Source organism: Equus quagga, chromosome 13, assembly GCF_021613505.1.
Source record: "Equus quagga isolate Etosha38 chromosome 13, UCLA_HA_Equagga_1.0, whole genome shotgun sequence".
Lineage (NCBI taxonomy): Eukaryota > Metazoa > Chordata > Mammalia > Perissodactyla > Equidae > Equus > Equus quagga.
Window position 1 is genome coordinate 84,070,937 of NC_060279.1, and position 23,208 is coordinate 84,094,144.

The 23,208-nt window shown below is 57.4% G+C and overlaps 1 protein-coding gene across 1 annotated transcript in view; it reads right to left on the minus strand.

The window, feature by feature from the left end:
- SSC5D (scavenger receptor cysteine rich family member with 5 domains) overlaps window positions 1–23,107 on the minus strand; it is a 24,448-nt gene extending 1,341 nt beyond the window's left edge. The window contains 15 exon segments of the mRNA XM_046684466.1: window positions 13–946; window positions 3,882–4,046; window positions 12,385–12,552; window positions 12,702–13,016; window positions 13,092–13,652; window positions 15,285–15,602; window positions 17,375–17,551; window positions 17,823–17,994; window positions 17,996–18,141; window positions 19,721–20,029; window positions 20,446–20,559; window positions 20,774–20,893; window positions 21,081–21,389; window positions 21,689–21,715; window positions 22,246–23,107. Coding sequence (XP_046540422.1) covers window positions 13–946; window positions 3,882–4,046; window positions 12,385–12,552; window positions 12,702–13,016; window positions 13,092–13,652; window positions 15,285–15,602; window positions 17,375–17,551; window positions 17,823–17,994; window positions 17,996–18,141; window positions 19,721–20,029; window positions 20,446–20,559; window positions 20,774–20,893; window positions 21,081–21,389; window positions 21,689–21,715; window positions 22,246–22,270 — 3,860 coding nt within the window. The 5' untranslated portion in view covers window positions 22,271–23,107.
- Between the last annotated feature and the right edge of the window lie 101 nt (window positions 23,108–23,208).

The following is a 23,208-nucleotide window of genomic DNA, read 5'->3' on the forward strand; positions in this document are numbered from 1 at the left end:
GTGGTGGTGTGGTGCGGGGTTGTGGTGGAGTGAGGAGTTGTGGTGGGGTGAGGGCTCGTGGTAGGGTAAGAGGTCATGGTGGAGTGAGTGGCCATGGTGGAGTGAGGGGTCATGGTGGAATAAGGAGTCATGGTGGGGTGAGGGGTCGTGGTGGGGTGAGGGGTTGAGGTAGAGTAATGAGTCGTGGTGGGGTGAGGGGTTGTGGTGGAGTAAGGGGTCATGGTGGGGTAAGAAGTCATGGTGGGGTGAGAGATTAAGGTGGAGTGAGGTGTCGTGGTGGAGTGAAGGGAGGTGGTAGGGTGAGAGATCATGATGGAGTGAGAGGTCATAGGGGAGTGACGGGTTGTGGTGGAGTAAAGGGTCGTGGTGGAGTGAGAGGTTGTGGTGGGGTGAGAGGTCATGGTGGAGTGAGGGGTCGTGGTGGGATGAAGGGTGGTAGTGGGGTGAGGACTCGTGGAGGTGTCTGGGGATCTGGAATGTTCTGGGACCATGACAGGGTATGGAGTTGTGTCCCTGCCTGGGGTCGTGTCAGATTCTGGGGTCAGCTCTGAGGTAGGGGAAAGGTGGGCCACCACTGCCGGTGCAGAGGGATCAGACGTCAGTTCTTTAGGCGAGGTGGGTGGTGGGGTGGGTGAGAGCTCAGGGGTCAGCGATGGAACCGCGGTGGCGTCAGGGGTGGACAAAGTAAGGCCAGAGGTTGTCAAGGTGAGGTGAGAGTTCATCCAGGAGGCCGGGTCTGGGCTGGGTGGCAAAGTGCCAGGAGGGTGAGAGGTCACCTCCGACGTTAAAGCTGCATCGGGGACGAGCTCTGGCGCCGAGTCGGGGGTCAGCGGCGGACGCGGGGGTCCGGGAGAGGCTGAGGGAGCTGGGCAGGGGGCGCGGGGCGCTGGCCTGGCCGCCGTGGGCCGCAGCAGCCGGCGGGGGAGCCACAGCTTCCTCGCGCAACCTGGAGGGGGAAAGATGGACGGCGGAGGTCAGCTTGCCCCGCCCATCCCGCGGCTCGCCCCGCCCCCAGGATGGACCGACCAATGGGAAGGCGCATAGCCTCGTGACGTCATGGTCACCGGCAGACTTCACCCAGCCCTAGTGGACCCACCTCCCCGCCTCCTCCGATGTCTCCAGGCGCCACCTGGCGTCCTCCGTTACTGCAGGATGCCGGGCTGAGCAAGGTGGGGAGAGGCGGGAACGTGGAGGGGTACCGGGGATGTGGGAGGGGGCGGAAACGTGGGGGGATGCAGGATGGCGAGGGTCGGAGGGAAGGTGCCCCATGCGGGGTTTAAAGGGTTTGGAAGCGCAGGGGAGGATACGGGGAATGTGCAGAAGGGGATGTGCGGGCGTGGGGAGAAGCTGGGATGCGGGGAGGTGCTGAGGAAGCAGGAGCGGGTGGACGGAGAAGGATGTGGGAGGTTGCCGGAAGATGCCGGATCCTGGTGGGGGGGATGCAATAGGATGCGGAAGTGTGCAGGATAAGAAGGGAAGGGGGGGTGTGCCGAAGGGTGCTGGGGATGCGGGAGGGTTCAGAAAGCTAATCTCAGAAATCTAAATATCCTTATGCTGTATTTTTAAACAATCAAAATTAATGCAAGATACACGATGAACAAAAAGTCAACATTTTAACCCAAGATAGGATGGGGCAGAGCAGGAATTAGGGTGAGCCCAGTGAGGTGGGTCAGATCCTTCTTGTAGTTTAAATTTTGATATTTAGTTCATCGTGGATTTTTTTTTTTTGCCTTACTTTTGATTTTTAAACTATTGTATTGAGATTTATTTACTTGACTACTGAGTATTTTGGCGCTCCGTGAACTTCTGGACCTGTGTAGAGTGAGACGCCTCACCCTCTCCCGGCCCTGCTTCCAGGTAAGTGCGAATTTTAACCTGTTTTTACAGATGAGGGAAATCAGGCCAAGAGGGTAACTTGCCTGAGGTCACACAGACACAGTTCGCAAGTTGCAGGGACAAGATTTGAACCCAAGTCCTTTGCATCCAGAGTCTAGGCCGTTAAGTATCAGGTTCTCAGTGATGGCAATGTTCTGTGCTGTCCAGTATGGTAGCCACTGGCCACATGAGCGCTTGAAATGTGGCTGGTTCAACTAAGGAACTGAATGTTTCCTTTTGCAAGGTTTTGATTCATTTAAATTTACATGGCCACCTGTGTTGGCGGCTGCCCTAGTGAAGGGCACAGCTGTAGAGGGTGCCACTTGTGCCTGTAGGGTCTTTGAGGCGCATCCCAAGAAGAAGTTAAGTACAGGGCTTGGCCCCCACCCAGGCTGCCTGGATTTAAACCCCGGCTTTGTCACCTCCTAGCTGGGTGACCGTGGCAAGTTACTTAGCTGCTTTGAATCTCAGTTCCTTCCCCATCTGCAAACCATGGATGATCCAGGTACCTCCCTTGTGGGGTCGGCATTGAGGGTGCGGGGAGATCGAGTGTGTGCAGAGCCCTTAGCAGAATGCCTCGCATGGAATAAGCACTCCTGTGATTATTAATATTATCATACTCATTGATGTCTGTGCCTCCATTTCTCTCATCTGTGAAATGGCATGATAATAGCCTCTACGTCAAAGGGCTCATGTGGAGTAATATATAGAAAGTGCTTGAAATAGTGCCTGACACCTGGTAGACTGCTTGGAAAAGGTTAACTGTTTTTAATTATTATTTCAAGGATCTCAGCTTAGTTAGCTATAGTAGGGGCTCAGAGACTACAGTGGTATGGATTTTTAATTTTTCAGATCCAAGGTGCAGAGATAACTGTTGTCATCAACAGTTCCTGAAATGTCTCCTCTTGTTTTATTTTAATTTTTCTCCTCTTTATCCCCAATCTCCATCCCCCCAATCCTCTCCCATAGGTATCACCACTAATGTGATTGACATATGTCTTTAAGTAGAGGTATGTCCTTATATAATATAGAGTGCATATATGTTAATATATGTGTATGTATGTTTTTGTGATTGTGCTTTTAATTTTTGCTAATAACATTCTGTTGGAAATCTCGTTCTGTTTTTGACTTTTTCCTTCATCGTTATGTTGTTAATATCTATCCATGTTGCTGTGTATACAGCTAGTCGTTGCTTTAGCTTCTGCATAAAATTCCATCATGTGCACCCACTGGATTTCTCTTATTCGTTACCCTGCTTTAGGACACTTAACTTGCCTTCAATTTCCTAAGAATACAATGTTCCCAAGAACATCCTCATATACGTCCCCTCATAAGCCCGTGCAAGAATTTCTCTGGAATACAGATCAAACAGCAGGATTGCTGGCTCGTAATTTATAATCATCTTTAATTTCACTAAATACTGCCAGCTTGTTTTTATCAAATCACTATATCCAGTGGGGATGCCTGTCTCCCACATCCTCACCCACACTTGGTATTATCTACCTTTCAAAATTATTTTCCATGTTTGTCATCGTTTTAATTTGAATTTTCTGGTTCCTTATGAGTGTGAGGGTTTCTCACTGGCCTTCTGCGAATGATCACCTGTTGATCCCCTTTACCCATTCTCTCATAGGGTTTCCTGTCATTTTCATATTGATTGGCCAGAGTGACTTGCATGGTACAGGGTAGAGTTCTCAACCTGGGCACTGTTGACATTGGGGGCTGGATGATTCTTTGCTGTGGGGGGACATCCTGTCACACTGTAGGATGTGTGACATCCCTCGCCTCCACCCATTAGGTGCCAGTAGCCTCCCTGACCCCAATCGTTACGATCTAAAATGTCTTCAGATATTGCCAGTCACCCCCAGCTGAGGACGACTGGCATAGACAATAACCCCTTGCTTTAGGATGTATTTCTGTTGGGTCCCCACTGGGGAATTTGGAGTCCATCTCTCTACCCTACCACACAAACATCTTAGTCCTGTCACCCCAACCACGTGCCTCACCTGTGTCCCCACGGACCCTTGGAACTGGAGAGGGGTGGCCTGGGCTCCTGGTGGTGCCAGTGGTAAGAGTGGGTCCAGGTATGCCTGCAGTGGGGGTCCCCTTGGCCAGGGCTCCTCCTGAAAGTGCGTCCCATGTCCAGGAAGGCTCATAATCATCCTCGTCACCTTGAAAGACATGGGGAGAAACGAGAGTCACTTCCCCTTGAATTTGACCCTCCGCTCCCGCTGGGCCCCGCTCAGGCTGCATCCTGTCTCAGCTGGAGCTCCCTGTCTCCTCCCTGACCTCGCAGCTGCCTGGCGATCCGGGGTCATGTTCTCGCCTCCCAGTAACAGAAACTGGGACTCCACTAGCGGATAAAATGAGGACAGATATTATTTCAACTTCCTGACGTCCCTGCCCCTGCTCATCCTTTATTTTACCCCAGAAAAAAAAAAAAAAACCCTATAATATCTTTATTACTAAACTACCAGGAACATTTCTCTACTATTCCTTTTCCTATGGTTTTTGAATGAATACACTTGGATGATCTACATGACAACAATTTTATATAACATATAAACTTATCATATATAATACACATATATCACTTAATATATGGAGAAGGAAAATATAGCTCAGCCTTCAAGCTTGGTTGATCAAAAAACTTATTCTAACAATAGCTTTGTCGACACGTAATTCACATAGCTTAAATTCACCTACTTAAAGTGGACAATTCCGTGGATTTTAATCTATTCACAAGGTCGTGAGACCATCACCACAATCAAAATTAAGGACATTTTCATCACCCCAACAAGAAACTCTGTACCCATTACCTGGTCTTTCTTACTCACCTCAATCACCTCCCCAACTTCCTGTGACCATGTCCCCCCACGCTGACCCTAGAGGCCTCTTTCTTTTTATTTATTTTTATTTTATTTTTTATGAGGAACATTAGCCCTGAGCTAACATCTGCCGCCAATCTTCCTCTTTTTGCTGAGGAAGACTGGCCCTGAGCTAACATCCGTGCCCATCTTCCTCTACTTTATATGTGGGATGGCTGCCACAGCATGGCTTGACAAGTGGTGCCATGTCCACACCTGGGATCCGGACCCACGAACCCCGGGCCGCCGAAGCAGAACGTGTGCACTTAACCGCTGTGCCACCGGCCAGCCCCTAGAGGCCTCTTTCCAACACAGCGACCTGCCACTGCCCCACCCTGCCCCAAACCTCTCCATGAGTCCCCACTGCCCGCAGCACAAAGTCCACGTCCCTCATCTTCCTTCATAATCTGCCGCGGGCACCTCTCCAGCATCACCTGACCACGTCTCCCTTCTCACAACACGCTGCTCCCGTTGGAGCCCTCACTGGGAGGCGTCCCCACCCAGCCCTGCACGCCTCAGAGCCTCTGCCCACACGTTCACCCCGCCTGGACTCCCTGCCCCTCCATCTGCCATCCACGGGAGCCTGTTAAGACATTGTCCTGCTCCGCACGCAAAACCAGGCAGAAGGACGGCGTGCGAGACACTGGGCATGTTTATCTCGGTCACTTTGAGCTCTGTGGTTAGCCGTCCCAACGGCAGAAATCCCTTGCTCTGTCCTCTGCTAGCATGATACCTGGTAACACAACAAGGGTTGGTTTTCGCCCTGACACCTGGCACTGTGGACACCTCCGTCACGCCTTCATGTCACTAACTGTTCTTAATTAAATACCTTCCCCAGGCCTCTTAAATGACTTCACAGGATAACTATGAAATCCTACCCAATGGCCATATTCCTTAGGACTTTAAAAACCCTTAGCAGCACTATTCATTATAAAACAAAAAATGGGGAAAAGCCCATGAGCGGTGATCACTAAAGCTTCCTTCCCAAGATGCCAGGTTTCAGGAGGACTCGGTTAAGAACCCAAATCGAAGCTGTCCTCCTGTCAGGCTGTCAGCAGGAACACTCCCTGCTTCTGTATGTGCTTGAGATGCACTCTGGGATACAGCCACATGCTCGTGGTCCAGTGGTATGGGATCCATTCCATTCTTCCATTAAAATATACATTTTTTTAAAAGGCAGCAGCATTGCAGAGTTACAGCCCTTGCGACATCCCCTCCGTCCCTTCCCTTCATCAGAGAGCCGCTGCCTGAAATTCAGCTTCTCCTTCCCAAGCACGTGTCACACCATAATGACACACAGCAGGCAGGACCCCTTGACGCCATGTTGCTCCTCCACGCCCGGCTTCTACAGCTGGTGCGATGCTGTGCACGAGCACAGACACACCGCAGACATCCTCTCCCCGCTTGCTCTCTGGCTGCAGCCCTTCCTAGCTGGGGGAGCAAGTCATTTCACTTCTCCACGACTCAGTTTCCTCACCTGTGAAGTGGGTATCATGATGGCATCTACTCCATGGGGTCCCAGGGCCTGGCACACAATAAGCTATTCTTTGAATTAAATATATATAACCCTAGTTGCTTCTTTTTAACCTCTGTATAATATTCTACCATCCGAACATACAACCATTCACCTATCTATGCCCCTGTCGACAGGCGGGGAGGTTGTGGTGATGTTTTGCTGTCACAAATACGGCGGCAGTGAACTTGTACCTGTGTGCCAGGGCTCCTGAGTGAGAACCCCTCAACACCTAATTGCGGGATTGCTGCATGGAAGGCATGTGCACCTCCCTTGAGGTTGTCAAACTACCCTCCTCATTAGGTGCAGAGTCTCATGCCCACTTTTGTCCCACATCCTTGGTGCTGTCAGACAGTTTAATTTTTGGCAATCTCTCGGGAAGACGGTAGGTGGAGAAGCTGCAGTTTCACTACAGATGACCACACCGAAGCCCAGAGAGGGCAAGGAGCTTTCCCAAGGTCACACAGCTAAGGGGCAGCATTAGGCTTCAGCCCCAGGCAGGTCTACCTGGTTCTAAACGGGTGCAGATCTCCCAAGGCTGACCCCACTCCCCTGGTGAGCTTTTATTCCCCTTTAGGATTTGAGTCAAAGGCTACTCCCTTATCCCCCTCAACGAGGTCATGCCCTGCTGTCTGCTTCCTGGGTTTTCCAGAGCTAACTCTGTCACGTGCTCCTTCCCAGTGTCCGTGGCAGAAGAGGTTAAAAGTGTGAACCCTGGAGTCTGAACCCAAGCTCTGCCCCTTGCTCTCCTGACTTCCCTGTACCTCGATCTCCTTATCTGTAAGATGGGAGCAAGGACAGATTCCGTGAGGGGGAGGGGAGTTAAACCCAGTGATGTGCTCAGACGGCGCCTGGCACATGGAGAGTCTTCAACGAGTATTAGCTATTATCACTGTTATCCTCATCATCCAACCTCTCAATTTAATTTTCCATTTACTCTTGGATCCCTTCCCCTCTGTGTGACCTCATGCAGCCACAACAGACAGCGATACCCCAAATCCATGAGTCATCCACCCGCCAGGCCGAGTGTGGGAACTCCATTAGACACGGTTCTCCTTCTGCAGAGCCTCGTCCATTCCCACAGCTTCAGATTCCATCCTGTCCATTTATAGCTCAGCCCGGGCGCTCCTCAGAGCCGCAGGGCCACATAGCTAATGTCTGCGCTTGCCTGTGTCAGATGCATCACCAATGGAGCCGTTAATGTCCCCATCTGGAGCCTGTTCGCCCACCCCGCAGTGTCCCCCGATCCAGGAAAAGGCAGGTCCCCATCTCCCACTTCCCTCTCCTCACCCCCGATCCAACCCACCACTCGACCCCATCAGCTCAACTCCCAGAATATGGCTGGAACACGTCCACTTCTCTCTCAGTCTCCACTGCCACCCTGGTCGAGGCCACTGTCACCTCTCCATGGACCTCCCAGTCTCCCTGCACGCATTCTTGCTCCAATATCTGTTCCCCATGCAGCATCCTGAGGGACTGCTTCGGAAACGCACATGCAAGCTGGTCCTCCCTAGTTCAAAATGCTCCACCCAGGGCCTCTCACTGCACAGAGAATAAAACACAGACTCTGGCCTCTCCTCCTATCACTCTCCCCTGCCTGGCTCACTCCACTGCAGCCCCACTGGTGTCCTGACCGTTCTTCCAAGGTCCCACCACAGCGCCTTTGCATGTGCTGCTGACCCTCTGCCTAAACTGCTCTTTCAGCTCCCTCCAGGCTCCCCATCACAGCAGACATCTTTATAATGGCCCACAGACAGTTCCTGCCATCATCCCCATCAACAACTCCACTTCAGCCCCACTGACCTCGCTGCTGTTTCTTGAACCAGCTAAGCTTCACCTCCTTTACACTCTCTCTGGACTTACACTGTGACCTGTCATTCATCCACTCCCACCTCAGGGCCTTTGCACATGCTGTTCCCTCTATATGGCACACTCTCCAGCCAGATATTTGGACGGCTTTCTCCCTCTCTCCTCCTTGAGGTTGTCACTTAAATGGCACTTTCTCAGTAAGGTGTCTCTCGACCATTCTACTTTATTTATTTATTTATTTATTTATTTTGAGGAAGATTAACCCTGAGCTAACTACTGCCAATCCTCCTCTTTTTGCTGAGGAAGACTGGCCCTGAGCTAACATCCGTGCCCATCTTCCTCTACTTTATATGTGGGACGCCTACCACAGCATGGCTTTTGCCAAGTGGTGCCATGTCTGCACCTGGGATCCGAACCGGCGAACCCCGGGCCACCAAGAAGCAGAACGTGCGCACTTAACTGCTGTGCCACCAAGCCGGACCCCTCGACCATTCTATTTTAAATTGCAACCCTCAGCCTCTCTTTCTCCCTCCCTTGCTCTGCTCATCAGCTATGTTCCTAGGGGTTAGTACCCAGGCCTGCCACACAGCAGGCATTTGAAACATGAATTAATGTCTGCATCTCCAAATTCTATCGTCTGGGCAGCCTCAAGAAATGTGGCTTCCATGAACTAGAAAGTGAAAACGCAAACTTCATGAGCCTCCAGCTTCACCTCCTTTACACTCCCTCTGGACTTATCTGTGACCTGTCATTCATCCACTCATTCAACAAATATGTAGGAAGTCTCTACCGAGTCTACAGCACAGATCCTGTGGAAGACAGAATAACGCTCCCCCAAAGACGTCCACGCCCCAAGCCCCAGAACCTGTCTATATGCTGCCTTATGTGGTAAAGGGGATTGCGCAGATGTGATGAACATCCATACTTTGCGATGAAGAGATTATCCTGTATTATCCAAGTGGGCCCAAGCTAAAGACACAAATCCTTAAAATTAGAGAACTCTTCCCAGCTGTAGTGACAGAGAAACATGCGAAGACAGAAGGAGGGCCAGAGAGATGTAACGTGGCTGGCTTTGAAGACGGAGGAAGGGGCCACGAGCCAAGGAATGCAGGGGTCTCTAGAAGCTGGAAAAGGCAAAGGAACAGATTCTCCCCTGGGCCTCCACAGGGAACACAGACCCGCAGACACCTTGGTTTTTGCCCAGTGAGACCCCTGTCAGACTTCTGACCTACACAACTGCAACATAAGAAGTCTGTGTTGTTCCAAGCCGCTTCCCATGTAGCGACGTATTATGGCAGCAGAAACTGATACAGCTAAACACATGATAGAGATAAAGTCTAGCGGAGACGACAGTGCCCTCGAGTGGCAGTGCAATTTTCTCAGCTCCACCCTCTGCTCCTCTGAGAATCCCCTTCCTCCTGGTCTCTCCTGGTGGAAATCATACTGTCTCCTCCATGAGGTCTTTCCCAATTGCACTGCATGAAATAATCACTCCATCCCCGGGATCCTGCAGCTGTTGTTAATTTACGGTAAATAACTCTCAACAACCAATGTTTTGCGGTTTTAAACAATTTCACACACATTTTGCTCACTGGATTGGGACCTCAGGTCACCCAGCTAGTTCTAATCCCGGTGGAGCCACTCCTGGAACCCGGGGAGTGGGACTCCAGAACTCACGCTTGAAATTACTTCAGCAATTCAGTAATCTTTCCCAATCCGATGAGGCAAATGTGTGCGAAATCGTTTCAAATGGATCTCAGTCGTGGCTCCTGAATTAAAGTCTAACTACTCTAAGCCTCATTTTTTTCTCCACCTGAAACACAGATGTAACAACAGGATTGGGCCCGCCCGTGGCCCAGTAGTTAAGTTGGCACACGCGGCTTTGGTGGCTTAGGGTTTCGCTGGTTCGGATCCTGGGCGTGGACATGGTGTCACTCATCAAGCCATGTTGAGGCGGCGTCCCACATGCCACAACTAGAAGGACCCACAACTAAAAATACACAACTATGTACCGGGGGAATTTGGGAGAAAAAGGAAAAATAAAATCTTAAAACAACAGGACCTGCGTCACCCAGTTCTTGGAATCATGCGCGCCTAGCGCAAAGTGAGCTCTTTTTGACTCCTTCCAGGAACCACGGAGCTCTGCTTTTTTCAGCAGAGGAAACTGAGGCTCACAGACGTGGAGTCATTTTTTTCAAGGTCACCTTGCCAGCGAGGATAGAAATTCATGTCCGTCATTTCTCCCACTCCCACCCCGCCCACCCCCGCCCCTCCTCCGAGTCCTCCCGTTATTAAGGTTGTAGGTGTGACTGTCCTGAGATTCCCCTTGCGCAGTTGGTAGCTGCGCGCTTATTTGCGCTCCTGCGCTGCCTTTCCGACCAGGAAGGGGCTCCCGGAGCGGCCGGCAGCCCTCCTGGCCACCGTGCCCAGCATCTGACCGTCTCCGCCACGAGGGGGCGCTAGGGGATAGGCAGGCAGCGCCGGCGGCAGAGAGCACAGGTTCTGGCATCCCGGCTACACTGCACCGAGGACCATCCCCTCTGCACACTGGGCCGGATGAGCCCTAACTCACAATTTGGGTTCCCCCACCTCCCGCCAAGATTGCGGCGCTTCCAGGGCCTGCTCCTCTGCTCCCCTTCCCGCAGCGGGAGCCCGGCCCCCGGGACACGCATCCGTCCTGTGGGACCGCGGCGCGCTCCACCGGCCTTCACTGCCGTGGGCGGGGCCAGCCAGCCAATGAGGAGGCGCAGAGCGTGCGTGGCGTCACAAGGCGCTAGGCAGATTGACTCCCGCCCCTCCATCCTCCGCCCCGCCCCTCTCGCCGAGGCACCGGAGTGCGCATGCGTGCTGAGCACGCCAAAAGGGCGGGAAAGGGCGATAGAGGTGCGGGACGGTCCCGAAGGGATGCAGAGGCGGCGCGCGTCTCCGGGGAGGACGCGCAGAGGGGCGCGGGGTGACAGAGCGGAACCGGGACATTCGGGGGGGTAGAGGGAGACGCAGAGAGGTGGGGGGAGAGGCACGGCTGGTGCGACAGGCGGAGAGGGAGCAGAAACGGCGACGCCGGGCCTGCGGGAGAGAGGGAAGCGGGAGGAAGGGGTCGGAGCCCCCTGCGAGACAGAGGGGAGGGAGGGCGGGCTGGGGGCTGGAGAAGAACGGGGAGAGACAGAGAAGGGAGAGGGAGAGCAGCTCGGGGGGAGGGAGGAGGGAGACGAGGAGTGAAGGAACAGACGATGGGGCCGACAGGGCCCGGAAAACAGGGACAAGGAGGACGGTGAGAGACTGCCCTGACCGTGAAAACACCGAGCGACAGCGATGACCGGGGGAGCCAGGGAAAGTAAGAGGAAAAAGAGACTCAGGGAGGGGAAAGAGAGAGAAACTGATGTGAAACACCCAGAGAGGAACAGAGACCAGCGGGGTGAGCAGAGGTAGTGACGTGGAGGGAGAGTGGGCTGTGAGGAAGGGGCAGAGGAGGATGGAGACCTGAGCCGTGGTGCAGGGAGGGGACAGAGATGAGCCACGCACACAGACGCAGACACAGAGACACACACAGACACAGACACACACACCGACACAAACACACACACAGATACACAGACACACAGGCACACACGTTCACAGGGACTTGAGGAGGGCAGGACACGGAAACTGGCGCGAGAATGCTCCGGTGGCGGCAACATGGGGCTGAGGCGGGTGGAGGCCCCAAGTGTGGCAGCAGAGATGGAAGGAGAGAGGTGACAGCGAGACAGAGGCCACGGAGCAGAGGGGGACAGAGCTGTGGGGCTGGAAGCCACCAAGCCACCCCGCTGGCCAGGGGAAGGGGGTCAGTCTGGGGACAGCCAGGAGACAGACGGGTTAGGGAGAGAACCCTCGATCCAGGGGTCCCCGCCCCGCCTCTGAGCCACAGCCTGACCCAGATGAGAGCGCGAACTGCGAGAACTGGTCTGGGGGAGCTGGGGTGGGAGTGACCACGTGGTGACAGAGTGGGCCTGGGCCGGGGGTCTGGGGGGCTGTCTGGCGAGGCTCTGGTCCGAGGGGCACAGGCTCATGTGTCCTGAACGATTCCTGGGGGACCACAGCAGGTGTTCGGGAGGACTATGGACTCAGGTGTTGCAGAGCCTGGTCTGATCCTGGAGACACACAGGGGTCTCCTCCTCCAGGGTCTGGAGGAGAGTGTTGCAGTCCAGCCCAAAGAGAGACCGTTTTTAGGGTCTTTGGAGCCAAATACAACCCTGTCCGGGTCTCTGAGACCCAGGCCAGCCCATTTAGGAGGGTCTTTCGGGGGGGCCCTGCAGGGAGATCACCCCCCGGCCATGCCCTCACCTGTGCCTGGAAGGCGCCTGGCTGCTGGGGAGGAAGCCCCTGGCCTCCCAGTGCTGGCCGAGGAGAGAGTGTGTCCAGACGGCCCTGCAGCGGTGGTCCCCTTGGCCAGGTCCTCTCCCGAGGTGGGGTCCCAGGTCCAGGGGGGATAATCCTCCTCGTCTGCGTGGCCTTGGGAGAAGCGGGTGAAGAGTTGAGCCCCATGCCCCCTGCGGTCTCAGAGGCCCTTCCTGATGGTCCGAGCTCCCCTTCCAGAATCTCCAGAGCGACTCTGGGTCCCCATGCGGCCCCCCCCCCCCCCCCCCCGCCATCCCTGGTACCAGTGCAGGTGAGCCCCACGTCTTCCTCGTGGTCACAGTTGTGCTGTCCCCACGGCCTGGCAGGGCAGTCACTCAGCGAGGCCTCGCTTCCCTTGCAGCCCACGTCGTCCAGCCAGATGGGCCCGGTCCCCGGGCCATAGTGGGTTTTGCCCACCCGGGGCCGGATCCTTCCACAGCCCAGCTCCCAGCAGGCCACCGTGCCATCCCGCAGGTCCCAGTTGTCATCGCACACTGTCCCCCAGCGTCCAGCATGCCACACCTCCAGCCGGCCGGCACACCGGTTGGGCCCATCGGCCAGACGAACCCGGAAGAGGCCTGCGTGGGGAGGAAGGCCCCAGGTCAGGGCGTCAGCAGGGGTCAGCCTCGCCCTTCCCCATTCCCTCCACTCACCAGAGCCCCCGGCCATGCTCCCAGTGGGAGAGGGGGCTGGGTCTCTGGATGACTCTGGAGAACCTTCTGCTGGGATCTCGGCCGATGGCTCCATGGAGGCCTGAGGCATTCGCTTGCTGGGGGCCTCGGAGGTCACTTCCCAGGGGCCTTGAGTGGTCGGCGTTGCCATGGTCTTAGAGGTCCGTTCTCGGGGGGCCCGGGGAGTGCGCGTGGCAGTGGTGTGTGAGGTCAGCCTGGGGGGGGCCTCTGAGGTCAGGGTTGTGGTGGTGCGTGAGGTCAGTTCAGGGGCACCCTGAGTGCCCGGGGCCCTGGTGTGTTTAGTGGTTGGCATCACAGGGGGCTGAGTGGTTGGTCTCTTTGCAGTTTTGGTCACCCACTTCTTAGTGCTCTTGGGCACTTTCCCTGGGGCCTTGGTGGTGGTTTTCTCGGGGACACTGGGGGTCAGCCTTGCAGAGGGCTTGGTGGCCAGCTCCCCCAGGGGCCAGGCATCCGGATCTCTCCCCAGGCCAGGGATCCAACTCCAGCTGAAGGGGTCTGAGATGGAGTCCAGGCCAGGGGTCCCTGGAAGGCGGGAGAGGAGGACAGAGAAGATGGCAGACACCATGATGCCAGGCTCGTCCATCCAGGCCTCCCCTCTCATCACCCCTCCACAGTCAATCACCATGTTCCCATTCATTCATTCTTTCTTTGTTCCTTATTCACTCATTCATGTCACAAACATTTATTGGGCATCTCCTGTGAGCCAGGCACTGTGCCAGACCCTGGCAATGCTGTGTCAGTGCAACCCGACACCGTCCCCTGCCTTCAGGGCACTTACAATTGTGATGTGACAGGCCCCCCTTGGCCCCCTCACACCCAACCAGTCCTCTCCATCTCCCCGGGTGCAGCCTCGCTTCCTGTACCTTCTGATGGCTCTCCCCTCCTCCCCATCCAGCTCTCACGGACCACCAGAGTGGTACCAGGTCACTCCCCAGCTTAAAACCCTTCTGTGGCTCCCGGGGCCCTCGGGAGGAGAGGGAGCAGGGCAAGGGCCTCGGCTTCAGGCAGAATGGACGACCCCAGCCTTCCGGCCCCCACTGCACCGCTCACACCTTCCTGCTGAGCACACATGTGCAGTAAAGGGTTAACCGTGCCCCAAGAAGGGCTTGGCCTTTTGCCCCTGGCTCCTGGGGGCAAGCTTGATGCCCTCGGAATGTCCTGCTTGATAAGAGCATTGCTTCTCTGGGGACCCCGGGGCCACCCAGACAGTCTATGCTCATGATATGATTTATGGACAGCCAGGAGGCAGCCAGCCACGTCTCGTGACCACTGAGCTCCTATAAAATCTGGACACCAAGGCTGGGAGGGCTTCCCTGGCTGGCAACACATGTGTGTTGTCACGCGTCATTGCTGGAAGAATGAAGTGCTGTCTGTGCGACTCCCCTGGGAGGGCACGGCTGGAACCACGCAGGTCTCTCTGGGGCCTGCCCCTGCGCCCCTCCCCTGGCCGATTGTGATCTGAGTCCTTTCGCTGCCAGAAACCATAAGCCTGAGTATGACGGCTTTTCTGATTTTTGTGAGTCCTTCTAGGAAATCATGGAACCTGAGAATGGTCTTGGGGACCTCCCAAATGATAATGTGTCCCACGGGCTTGCAACAATTTGTTGGGGCGTCTCTTTCCCTCGGTGAGCTGTGAGCTTCTCGAAGGCCAGGGCCCGGTTCACTGCCTTCTGAGGACTCAGTACCTTGATCAGTGTCTGGTACTCGGTCAATGTTGGCCGATGAACACCAAATGCGGTGCCTGGGTTTATAGCAGCTGGCCCTCACTTTGGCTTCTCTCCATCTCCCAGAGACCCTACGTGCGCTTCCTTTCATCTTGGGGAGGACAAAGCTCCTCTCTGTGTGGGAGACTTCCCTGATTCTTGGAAAGAGGAGGAGGAGAAAGAATCCTAGCTCTGTCACTTAGTTGCAGTGTGACCTTGGGCAAGTTACTTAACCTCTCTGTGCCTCACCATTTTCATCAGTAAAATGGGCATAACATCCACCAACCTGGACTTACTGTGAGGTGTGAATGTGGTCAGGTGTGTGAAAACACCCAGCCCAGGGCAGGGGCTTAGGAGGCAGGCACTCAGTGGACATTAGGGCAGATGTTAGCTCTCATTGCCTCCTCCAGGAAGCCCTCCGGGAGCCAGCAGGTGGCTAGAGCCTCCTTACCAGCACAGGTGACTCCAACGTCCTCATTGTGAGCGCAGTTGTGCTTCCCCCAGGGAGCGGCAGGGCACTGGAAGAGCGACGTCTCGGTGCCCACGCACCGCACATCATCCAGCCAGATGGGGCCAGCGCCCCAGCCGAATCGGCCAGCAGCGGGGTCTGGCTGCCGAGCTCCACCGCAGCCCAGCTCCCGGCAGACTACAGCCGAGTCCCGCAGGTCCCAGCTGTCATCACACACTGTCCCCCAGCGCCCGCTGTGCCACACCTCCAGCCGGCCTGAGCACCTGCTGGGCCCAGCCACCAGGCGCAGCTGGGGGGACCCTGCAGATGGAGAGACCCAAAGCATCAGAATTGGGGCGGCTGCTAGGCTCTCTGAGTCTCCCTCCACCTTCCTTACACCCTCCTCCCATTCATCCACCCATCGGCCAATATGGGCTTTTCCTTCATCCATCCTTCCTTTCTGGCAGTGGGCATTTACTGAAGCCCGCGCTGTGCCGTCGTCTGCAGCAGGCACAGGGATGAAGAGAAGGACCACATGATTCAGAAATGCCACTCCTGGGGATACACCCCAAATAACGTGAACACAGGGATCCAGGCAGATACTTCACGGCAAATGTTCGCAGCAGCAGTATTCACGGTAGGCAAAGGGTGGAAACAGCCTAACCGTCCATCAGCGGATGAAGGAATAAGCAAAATGTGGTGCCCACATACGACAGAGTATTATTCAGCCTTAAAAAGGAAGGAATTCTGACACAGACTACAACATGGATTAAGTTGGAAAACATTAGGCTCAGTGAAAGAAGCGAGACACAAAAACACCAACACTGTATGATTCCACTTCTGTGAGGGACCTGGACAAGTCAGATTCACAGAGACAGAAAGCAGGAGGGCGGTGCCAGGGGCTGGGGGTGGGGAGAGTGTTTAATGGGTCTGGGGATCTGTCTGGGATGATGGAAAATTTCTGGAGATGGACGGTGGTGACGCTTGCACAATAATGCACACGTTCTTAATACCACTCAACGGTACACTTAAAATGGTTAAAACGATCAACTTTATGTTACGTATATTTTACCACAAGAAAAAAAAAATCACGTGGGCTCTGGAACAAATTGCCTTTGCTCGAGTCCTGGCTTTTGCATTTTGTGGCTGTGCAGCCTCATTTGTAACATGGAGACCAGACAGTCCCTGCGGGTGAGTGGAGGGAGCGCTACCCAAGGAGGACACGTGGAGGGCTTGGAACAGCACTGGTCACACGGAGCCAGCTGCCGAGTAAATGGTGGCTGTTCTGTTATTACTATCATTATGATGCAGGAAAAGGGGAGAGAGGCCTCCAGGAACAGTGAGCAAGTTCCTACTGTTTTCGGCCTTTTCCAACTTTGAGGAGCCAGCTGTATCAATGATGCCTTTTTGTTTTCCGTATTTCTGATGCTTTGACATCTTGGGGCCTTGCTGACCCTGCAGGGACTGCCCCTCCCAGGGTTTGCTAATTCCTAGAGATGGGAAACTCCTGGAGCGTGCCTTTCATCTGCAAACCAGCCAATCCAGAGCCCACGGAAATGATTCAAACCAGCCGGTCCTAAGCCTGCCGCCCTGCCTCGCCCGTGCCTCCCCGCAGAAACCACAATCACAGCTCCAGCCCACGCTTTCCCCTCGCTCCCTCTGCCTCCCGACCGGCTCTGGTGCTTCCCTGTGTGGCCCTGCGTCACGTGGCGTGCTGTGCCCCCTCCTCTCGGGGACTGTGAGAAACCAACTATCTTTCCAATGGCAGTCGTCTCCTGACCTGTCGGCCACACCACGCTCGAATAATAATAAAGCCCATATTCTAAGGCAACAGCCACCGTTGATCCAGTCCTTTCAGTATTTGTGAGAAGAAGGCAGCCTTCAAAACTTATCATACATTTCAAGATGGTGCCATAGAGCATTAAACTGAGCACAGCTCTTCTGAGCCTGGGGCTTGGTGCTCCCATCCTCCACCCTTCTCTTTGCCCCCGATGAGACGGTGTCTGAGCAGGGAGAAAGGATACCTGGGGGCTGACTTCGGGGAGGAAACAGAAGCTAAGACCCTATTTTCTTGGGGAGCAGAAGGGACTCACCAGCTTCAGGCCCAGGCTCCTGAGGGGCAGTGGGGGAGGCAGGCGGAGGTGGAACGCCTGCTGTCCGCGGGGCCTGGCTCACCACAGGGGGTGGGGGCCCGGACACCACCTTCCTGGGCATCGAGCTGTTGCCGTCCACGGCAGGGGCCGTGGGAGGGACATAGCCGAGAGGCATACCTGCGGCAGGGGAAGAGGTGATCACCGCCCACTGCTGAGCAGCCGGGTGGCTCCCGCTCCCTCCATCCCAAAAACCTGACGTAGGATGAGGTTTCGCGGAGGAGGACAAGCTGGGGCAAGGGGACGGTCTGGATGGAGGGGTGCACGTGGGGCATCCATTAGGAAAATACACAGCCCACAGCCCCCTACTTTCTGCCCCCCCCTCCCACTCCAGGGCTGCACCACGGCCACATCCCCAGCCTCTCCCTCCCCCACCCCCGTGACCCCTCACCGTCACACACGGCCCCTGCGTCCTCTCGGTGATGGCAGTCATGCTGGCCCCAGGGCCGTGCCGGGCAGAATCGCAAGGCTGTCTCGTTCCCCCGACACCGAAGGTCGTCCAGGAGGATGGGTCCAGCCCCCTCCCCAAAAAAGGCACCTCCGGGGGCGGCCAGCGCCCCCCCCGCAGCCCAGCTCCCGGCAGGCCACGGCAGCATCACGCAGGTCCCAGGCGTCGTCACACACAGACCCCCAGCGCCCCCCGTGCCACACCTCCAGGCGGCCAGCACACCCATGGGGGCCGTCAGCCAGGCGCAGCCGGGGGGCCGGGCCTGGACGGGGAGAGAGGGAGAAGAGAAAGACAGAAAAGTGTGCTGGATGAGCGGGGACAAGCTGTGCACAGGCACAAGACAATGATGGAAAGCAGCTATTCCATCTCCAGTTGTAAATGAGAGAAAGGCTCTGAGCCTGGAAGCCAGTCACCAAAAGACCCACAGGCCCAGCCACCCCACCATGTCGCTGCCTCCCCAGGGCCAGGCCCTGGGAACCCTGGCCCTCAGCCCTCCATCCACCACCCAGGCCTGGCGCCCCAGCTCGGCTTCCCACTGCCCGCTGCCTTCTCTGGTCCTGTAAAGCAGGGCTTGTCAACCTCAGCACCACTGACATCTGGGGACAGATCATTCTTTGCTGGAGGGGCCGTCCTGTGCACTGTGTGATGTCCAGCAGCATTCCTGGGCTCGACCCCAGGTGCCAGGAGCACCCACGGTTGTGACAACCAGAAATGTCTTCAGACATTGCCCAACATCCCCTGGGGGCTGGGGAGTGGGAAAATCACCCGCCGTGGAGAACCACTAATCTAGATATTAACCGCTTTGGTTATAGGGCGCATTTCTGTCAGGTCTTTCTCGGGTAACAGCTGGGTCACCATTGCAGAGTCCCTCTGTCTATCCCCTCAGGGTAGGCTGGGGCAAAACAACCCCTATCGCTGCCCTGGAGAAATGACCGGACCAGAGAGGGGCCAACACCGAGTGTCCTCAGGCCCCTCAATGGGGTTCGCTTCTCCCTGAGACTTAACCCTCTCTGGAGGCTAGACTCACCTCCCATGAACTGACCTCCACCTGCCTTCCACGCCACGGCACACGGAGGGGGCCCCCCTCACTGCCCCCAGTCCACCGCTCTGCACCCAGCCTGCATCCTGCTGGTCTCCATCCCCCCACGCCCAAGGCTTCAGAGGCCAGGAGGCCCTGCCGAGCTGTGTGCAGTGGACAGACCCGGCGGTCAAGTTCCAGGTCCAAACTGCTAGGCCTAGGACCTCGGATCAGCTGCTTAACCTCTCTGGGCCTCCTTTCTGCAGCTGTGAAGAAAGGGGCGAAACCAGCACCCCACGAGGCCGTCCAGGCAGGCATGAGGCTCAGAGATCACCCAGCCCGGGGGAAGCACCCAGCACGAGACTTAGCACAGAGTAGGGACGCAGGTGGACACTGTCTTCCTCTTCCCCCTTTGCGTCCGCTGACTGAAGCATTTCCTGCCCCTGCCTGGGGGTGGGGGGCGGAGGGTACCCTCTATCTCCCTGCAGCCCCTGGACTTCCCCACCCACACCTGGGGGCCACCACTGTAGCTACCCTGTGCCAGGTGCGTCCTGCAGCTCAGCAACAGGATGTCCACGAGAGTGAGGACTGGTTCTCTCGGTGACAACCTGCCAGGCTGGGATGGTGCTTAATGAACATCTGTGGAAGGATGGAGAGAAAGAGCAAAGGAAGGAGAGAAGGGGGGAAGGGAGGAAAGAAGGAAAGAGAAGGGGCGATTGGAGTGCTCCATGAAGCTGGGGTTGTGACCTGCAGGTGAGGAGGGCAGACCTGGCCAAGCCCTGTACAGCTTCCCGGAAAGGTGTGGGAAGGCAGGAGGACATACCAGTGCAGACCAGCCCTGCGTCCTCGCTGTGGTCACAGTTGCTCCGACCCCAGGGGCTTCGGGGACAGTCCCGCAAGGCCTGCTCTCCGCCTCCGCATCCTACATCATCCATCCACACAGGCCCGGAGCCTGGGCCGAATCTCGCCCCTCCAGGGGCGGCCAGCGCCCCCCCACAGCCCAGCTCCCGGCAGGCCACAGCGGCATCACGCAGGTCCCATCCGTCGTCGCACACGGTTCCCCAGCGCCCGCCGTGCCACACCTCCAGCCGGCCCGAGCACCCGTGGGGGCCGGAGACCAGGCGTAGCCGCTCTGAGGGGACAGGCAGCGAGGAAGGGGGACAGTGAGTGGCCTTGTGTGAGGCAGCTGTGGATGAGTGGATTCAAATACCCCTCACTTTCCATCTGGGGAAACTGAGGCCTGGAGGGAGCGGTGGCCGAGATCTGCCTGCCAGCCCTGTCGTTAATGGGAGAGCCTAGAACTGAGTGGGGCAGGGTGCCTGGGTCCGGGGAGCAGAAAATGGGGTCCCCTCACTGAGTGAGGCTAGGGGAGAAGCCAGGGAGCCCGGACCTGACTTTCTGACTCCATGAGGGATGGGACGCTCGTTGGAGCCCTGCCAGGGCCACAGGTTAAGAGGAGGGCACCCGGGGGGTTCCCAGTTTGGGCCAGACTGGGCCTAGGGGCTCGCCCTGTGCTGATCTGTAGAGAGGAGCCTTCAGGGGACTCACCCTGGCGGGGGGCTCCGGCCGTCAGCAAAGGGGCCCTGGTGGACTTGGCCTGCTTAGGCGGCCGGGGGCTCTTCTTCCGGGAGCTGTTCTGGGGGGTCCCGGCTGGGCGAGGGGCTGGGAGAGGAGACACCAGGGAGGGAGGTTGGGAGCTGCTCACCCTTCCTCCCACCTGGGGGGCCAGGCCGTGCTTCCGAAGGGGTTTTGAAGGGGACCCTTGGGGCTGTGGAGGAGAGCAGGCATCTGTCCGTCTGCTGGGGGATCTCTGTGAAGAAGGCCCCTCCCCGCACCTCTGAAACAAGAAGGAGGGAACCAGGCAGGGTGGGCTCACCGTGGGTCACGGGAGGCTCCTCAGAGCCGGGGCTCAGCTCCCCAGACAGCCCCAGCAAGGAGTGCCCATCCAGGACCGAAGGTGACTCATCTCTGTCCCTTGCGTTGGCCACACGCTGACCTGCAAGAGAGCACAGCGCGATGGAGGCGGTGGGCCCTGGGAGAGAGGCAGGGGCTGGGACCCCCACACGCTAAGCTGGGGGTCCTGGAGGGAGACACCTGGCTTTGGAGGGGGTGTCAGGGATTGGGGGTGCCGGGACATCTGGACCCTCAGAGATCCTGGGCTGAGCACCAGCAGGTCCCCTCACCTGCACAGACGACGCCGGCGTCCTCCTCGTGGGAGCAGATGTGGGCCTTCCAGCCCCGGTGGGGGCAGAGGCCCAGCTGCCCCTCGCTGCCCCGGCAGGCCAGCTCGCTCAGCCACACGGGCCCCGCGCCCTCCCCGAAGAAGGCACCTCCAGGGGCGGCCAGCGCCCCCCCACAGCCCAGCTCCCGGCAGGCCACGGCGGCGTCACGCAGGTCCCATCCGTCGTCGCACACGGTCCCCCAGCGCCCGCCATGCCACACCTCCAGCCGGCCAGCACAGCCATGGGGGCCGTCCGCCAGACGCAGCCGCTCTGGGGGGACGGAGGAAAGGCTGTGACATCCCAGAGGCCCGGGGGCCAGAGGGAAGGCAGGGGCCGGGGGCTGTCCTGCAGGATGTGACCGGGAGGCCAGCTGTCCTGGCCATTGGTGGGGACCTCAACTCGAGGAGAGCAGTGGTGAGAGACATGGGCCCCAGTGGGAAGCAGGAGATTGGCCGCCCAGTGGTTCTGGGAGGAGCAGCGCCCGAGGTCACAGCCGGATGAGGTGGTGGCCAGAGTCCCAGCAGAGGGCAAGGCCGGGCACAGGACCGGGAGTGTTCGGGGCCACTTACCAACAGCCTGGATCCCCATCAGAGCCGCTGGAAGGGAGGTTGGAGGGGTGGGACAGAGTGAGGGGCAGGCCCAAGGGGGTCCTTTCTCCAGCACAGGCCCCTTGTCTTGAATACCCCAATACACACACACACAGAATCCTCACACCTCTGAACCAGAAACCCCACCGCTGGGAAGCAGGAATCTGGGCCGAGGACAGGCAATATTCAGGCCCCTGAGACGGGTGGGGCCCCAAATGCCTCAAGTCAGGACGGGGCGGGGGCAGGGGGGCCAGGCCCTTGGTGCTCCCCCGGGGGCCTGGCTAAAAGTAAATGGTGGGTGACTCTCCACAGCTTCAAGGCTGGTGGTAGGGGGTGGGCAAGGCCTGCGGCTCTTAAAAGCGTGGGACTGGGCATGCAGGAGGCTGGGTCCCTGGGGGATCAGGCAGGGAGGGCCAGATGTCCCGTATCCAAGCGCCAGAGATGGGGCCCGGGAAGTCTGAGTCCCTCAAATGGATGAGCTCAGGGGTCAGAGAGTGGGGCCCAGGCCCCTGAGTCCCCAAGGAGAAGGGGTCACTCACCGAGGATGCAGGCCAAGACCCTCATGTTTGCAGAGTCGGGGCAGGGATGGGGTGAAAGGGGACTGGAGCAGGAGAGGGGAGGAGGCGGCGGCCACCGGAGGAGGGAGGGAGGGCGGGAGGGAAGCGCCTGCCGGAGGCGCCCTGGACCCGGGGAGGAGCAGGCAGGGGCTGGACGCTTTGCCAGGAGGAAGAGAGGCTGCTGAGGAGGCGGCAGGGGACAGGAGGGGGGGCGGGGAGGGGGCTGGCCGGCGGCTGAGGCCTGGGGAGGAGGGGGGTGGCGGGCAGGAGGGAGGGTGTCCAACTGCAAACACCCACACGGGAGGCGGCCAGTCACGCCGCTGCGCTTAGAGATGCATGGGGGACGGCGGGCTGCAGGGAAGTGACCAGACAGGGGTGCGAGTGGGGGAATAGCAGGGGCGGGCACCCACCCATCTGCCTCCTCCTGTGTCCAGCCAGGGAAGCATGGGGGGACCAAGGTAGAGGGAATCAAATGTGGATTCAAATTAGCTGCTGGGGTTGGGGACCTTGTACCTCTGGGGCTAACAGTGCAGCAAGACAGCTTGCAGCCAGACACCAGGAAGGACTTCCCAGATCAGGACAGGAGACTAAGAAACCCCTCTCCATTCTCCCTGGTGGATTTATATGCTATCCCCAGCTCTCCATCTGAGAGAGGAGTGGTTGAACTTATGTGTCCCCAAGGGACCTGGGGCAGGCGGATGGGAGGACCAAGGACTGAGGCTTACGTGGGGGAGGGGGGACTCTACATACACACACTCATACACACGCACCGTCACACACTCTCTCTGCACCAGGCAGCTGTTAGGCGGAAAAAATTTGGTAATGGGGAGCGTGAGTCAGACGCCTGGCAGGGAGCAGGCTGCCTGCCGTGAGCTCATCGCCTCCCTCATCCCAGGCCAGCACCCCCACCAACAATTAATGTCAAGTCAGGGAAAGGAGGGGCCA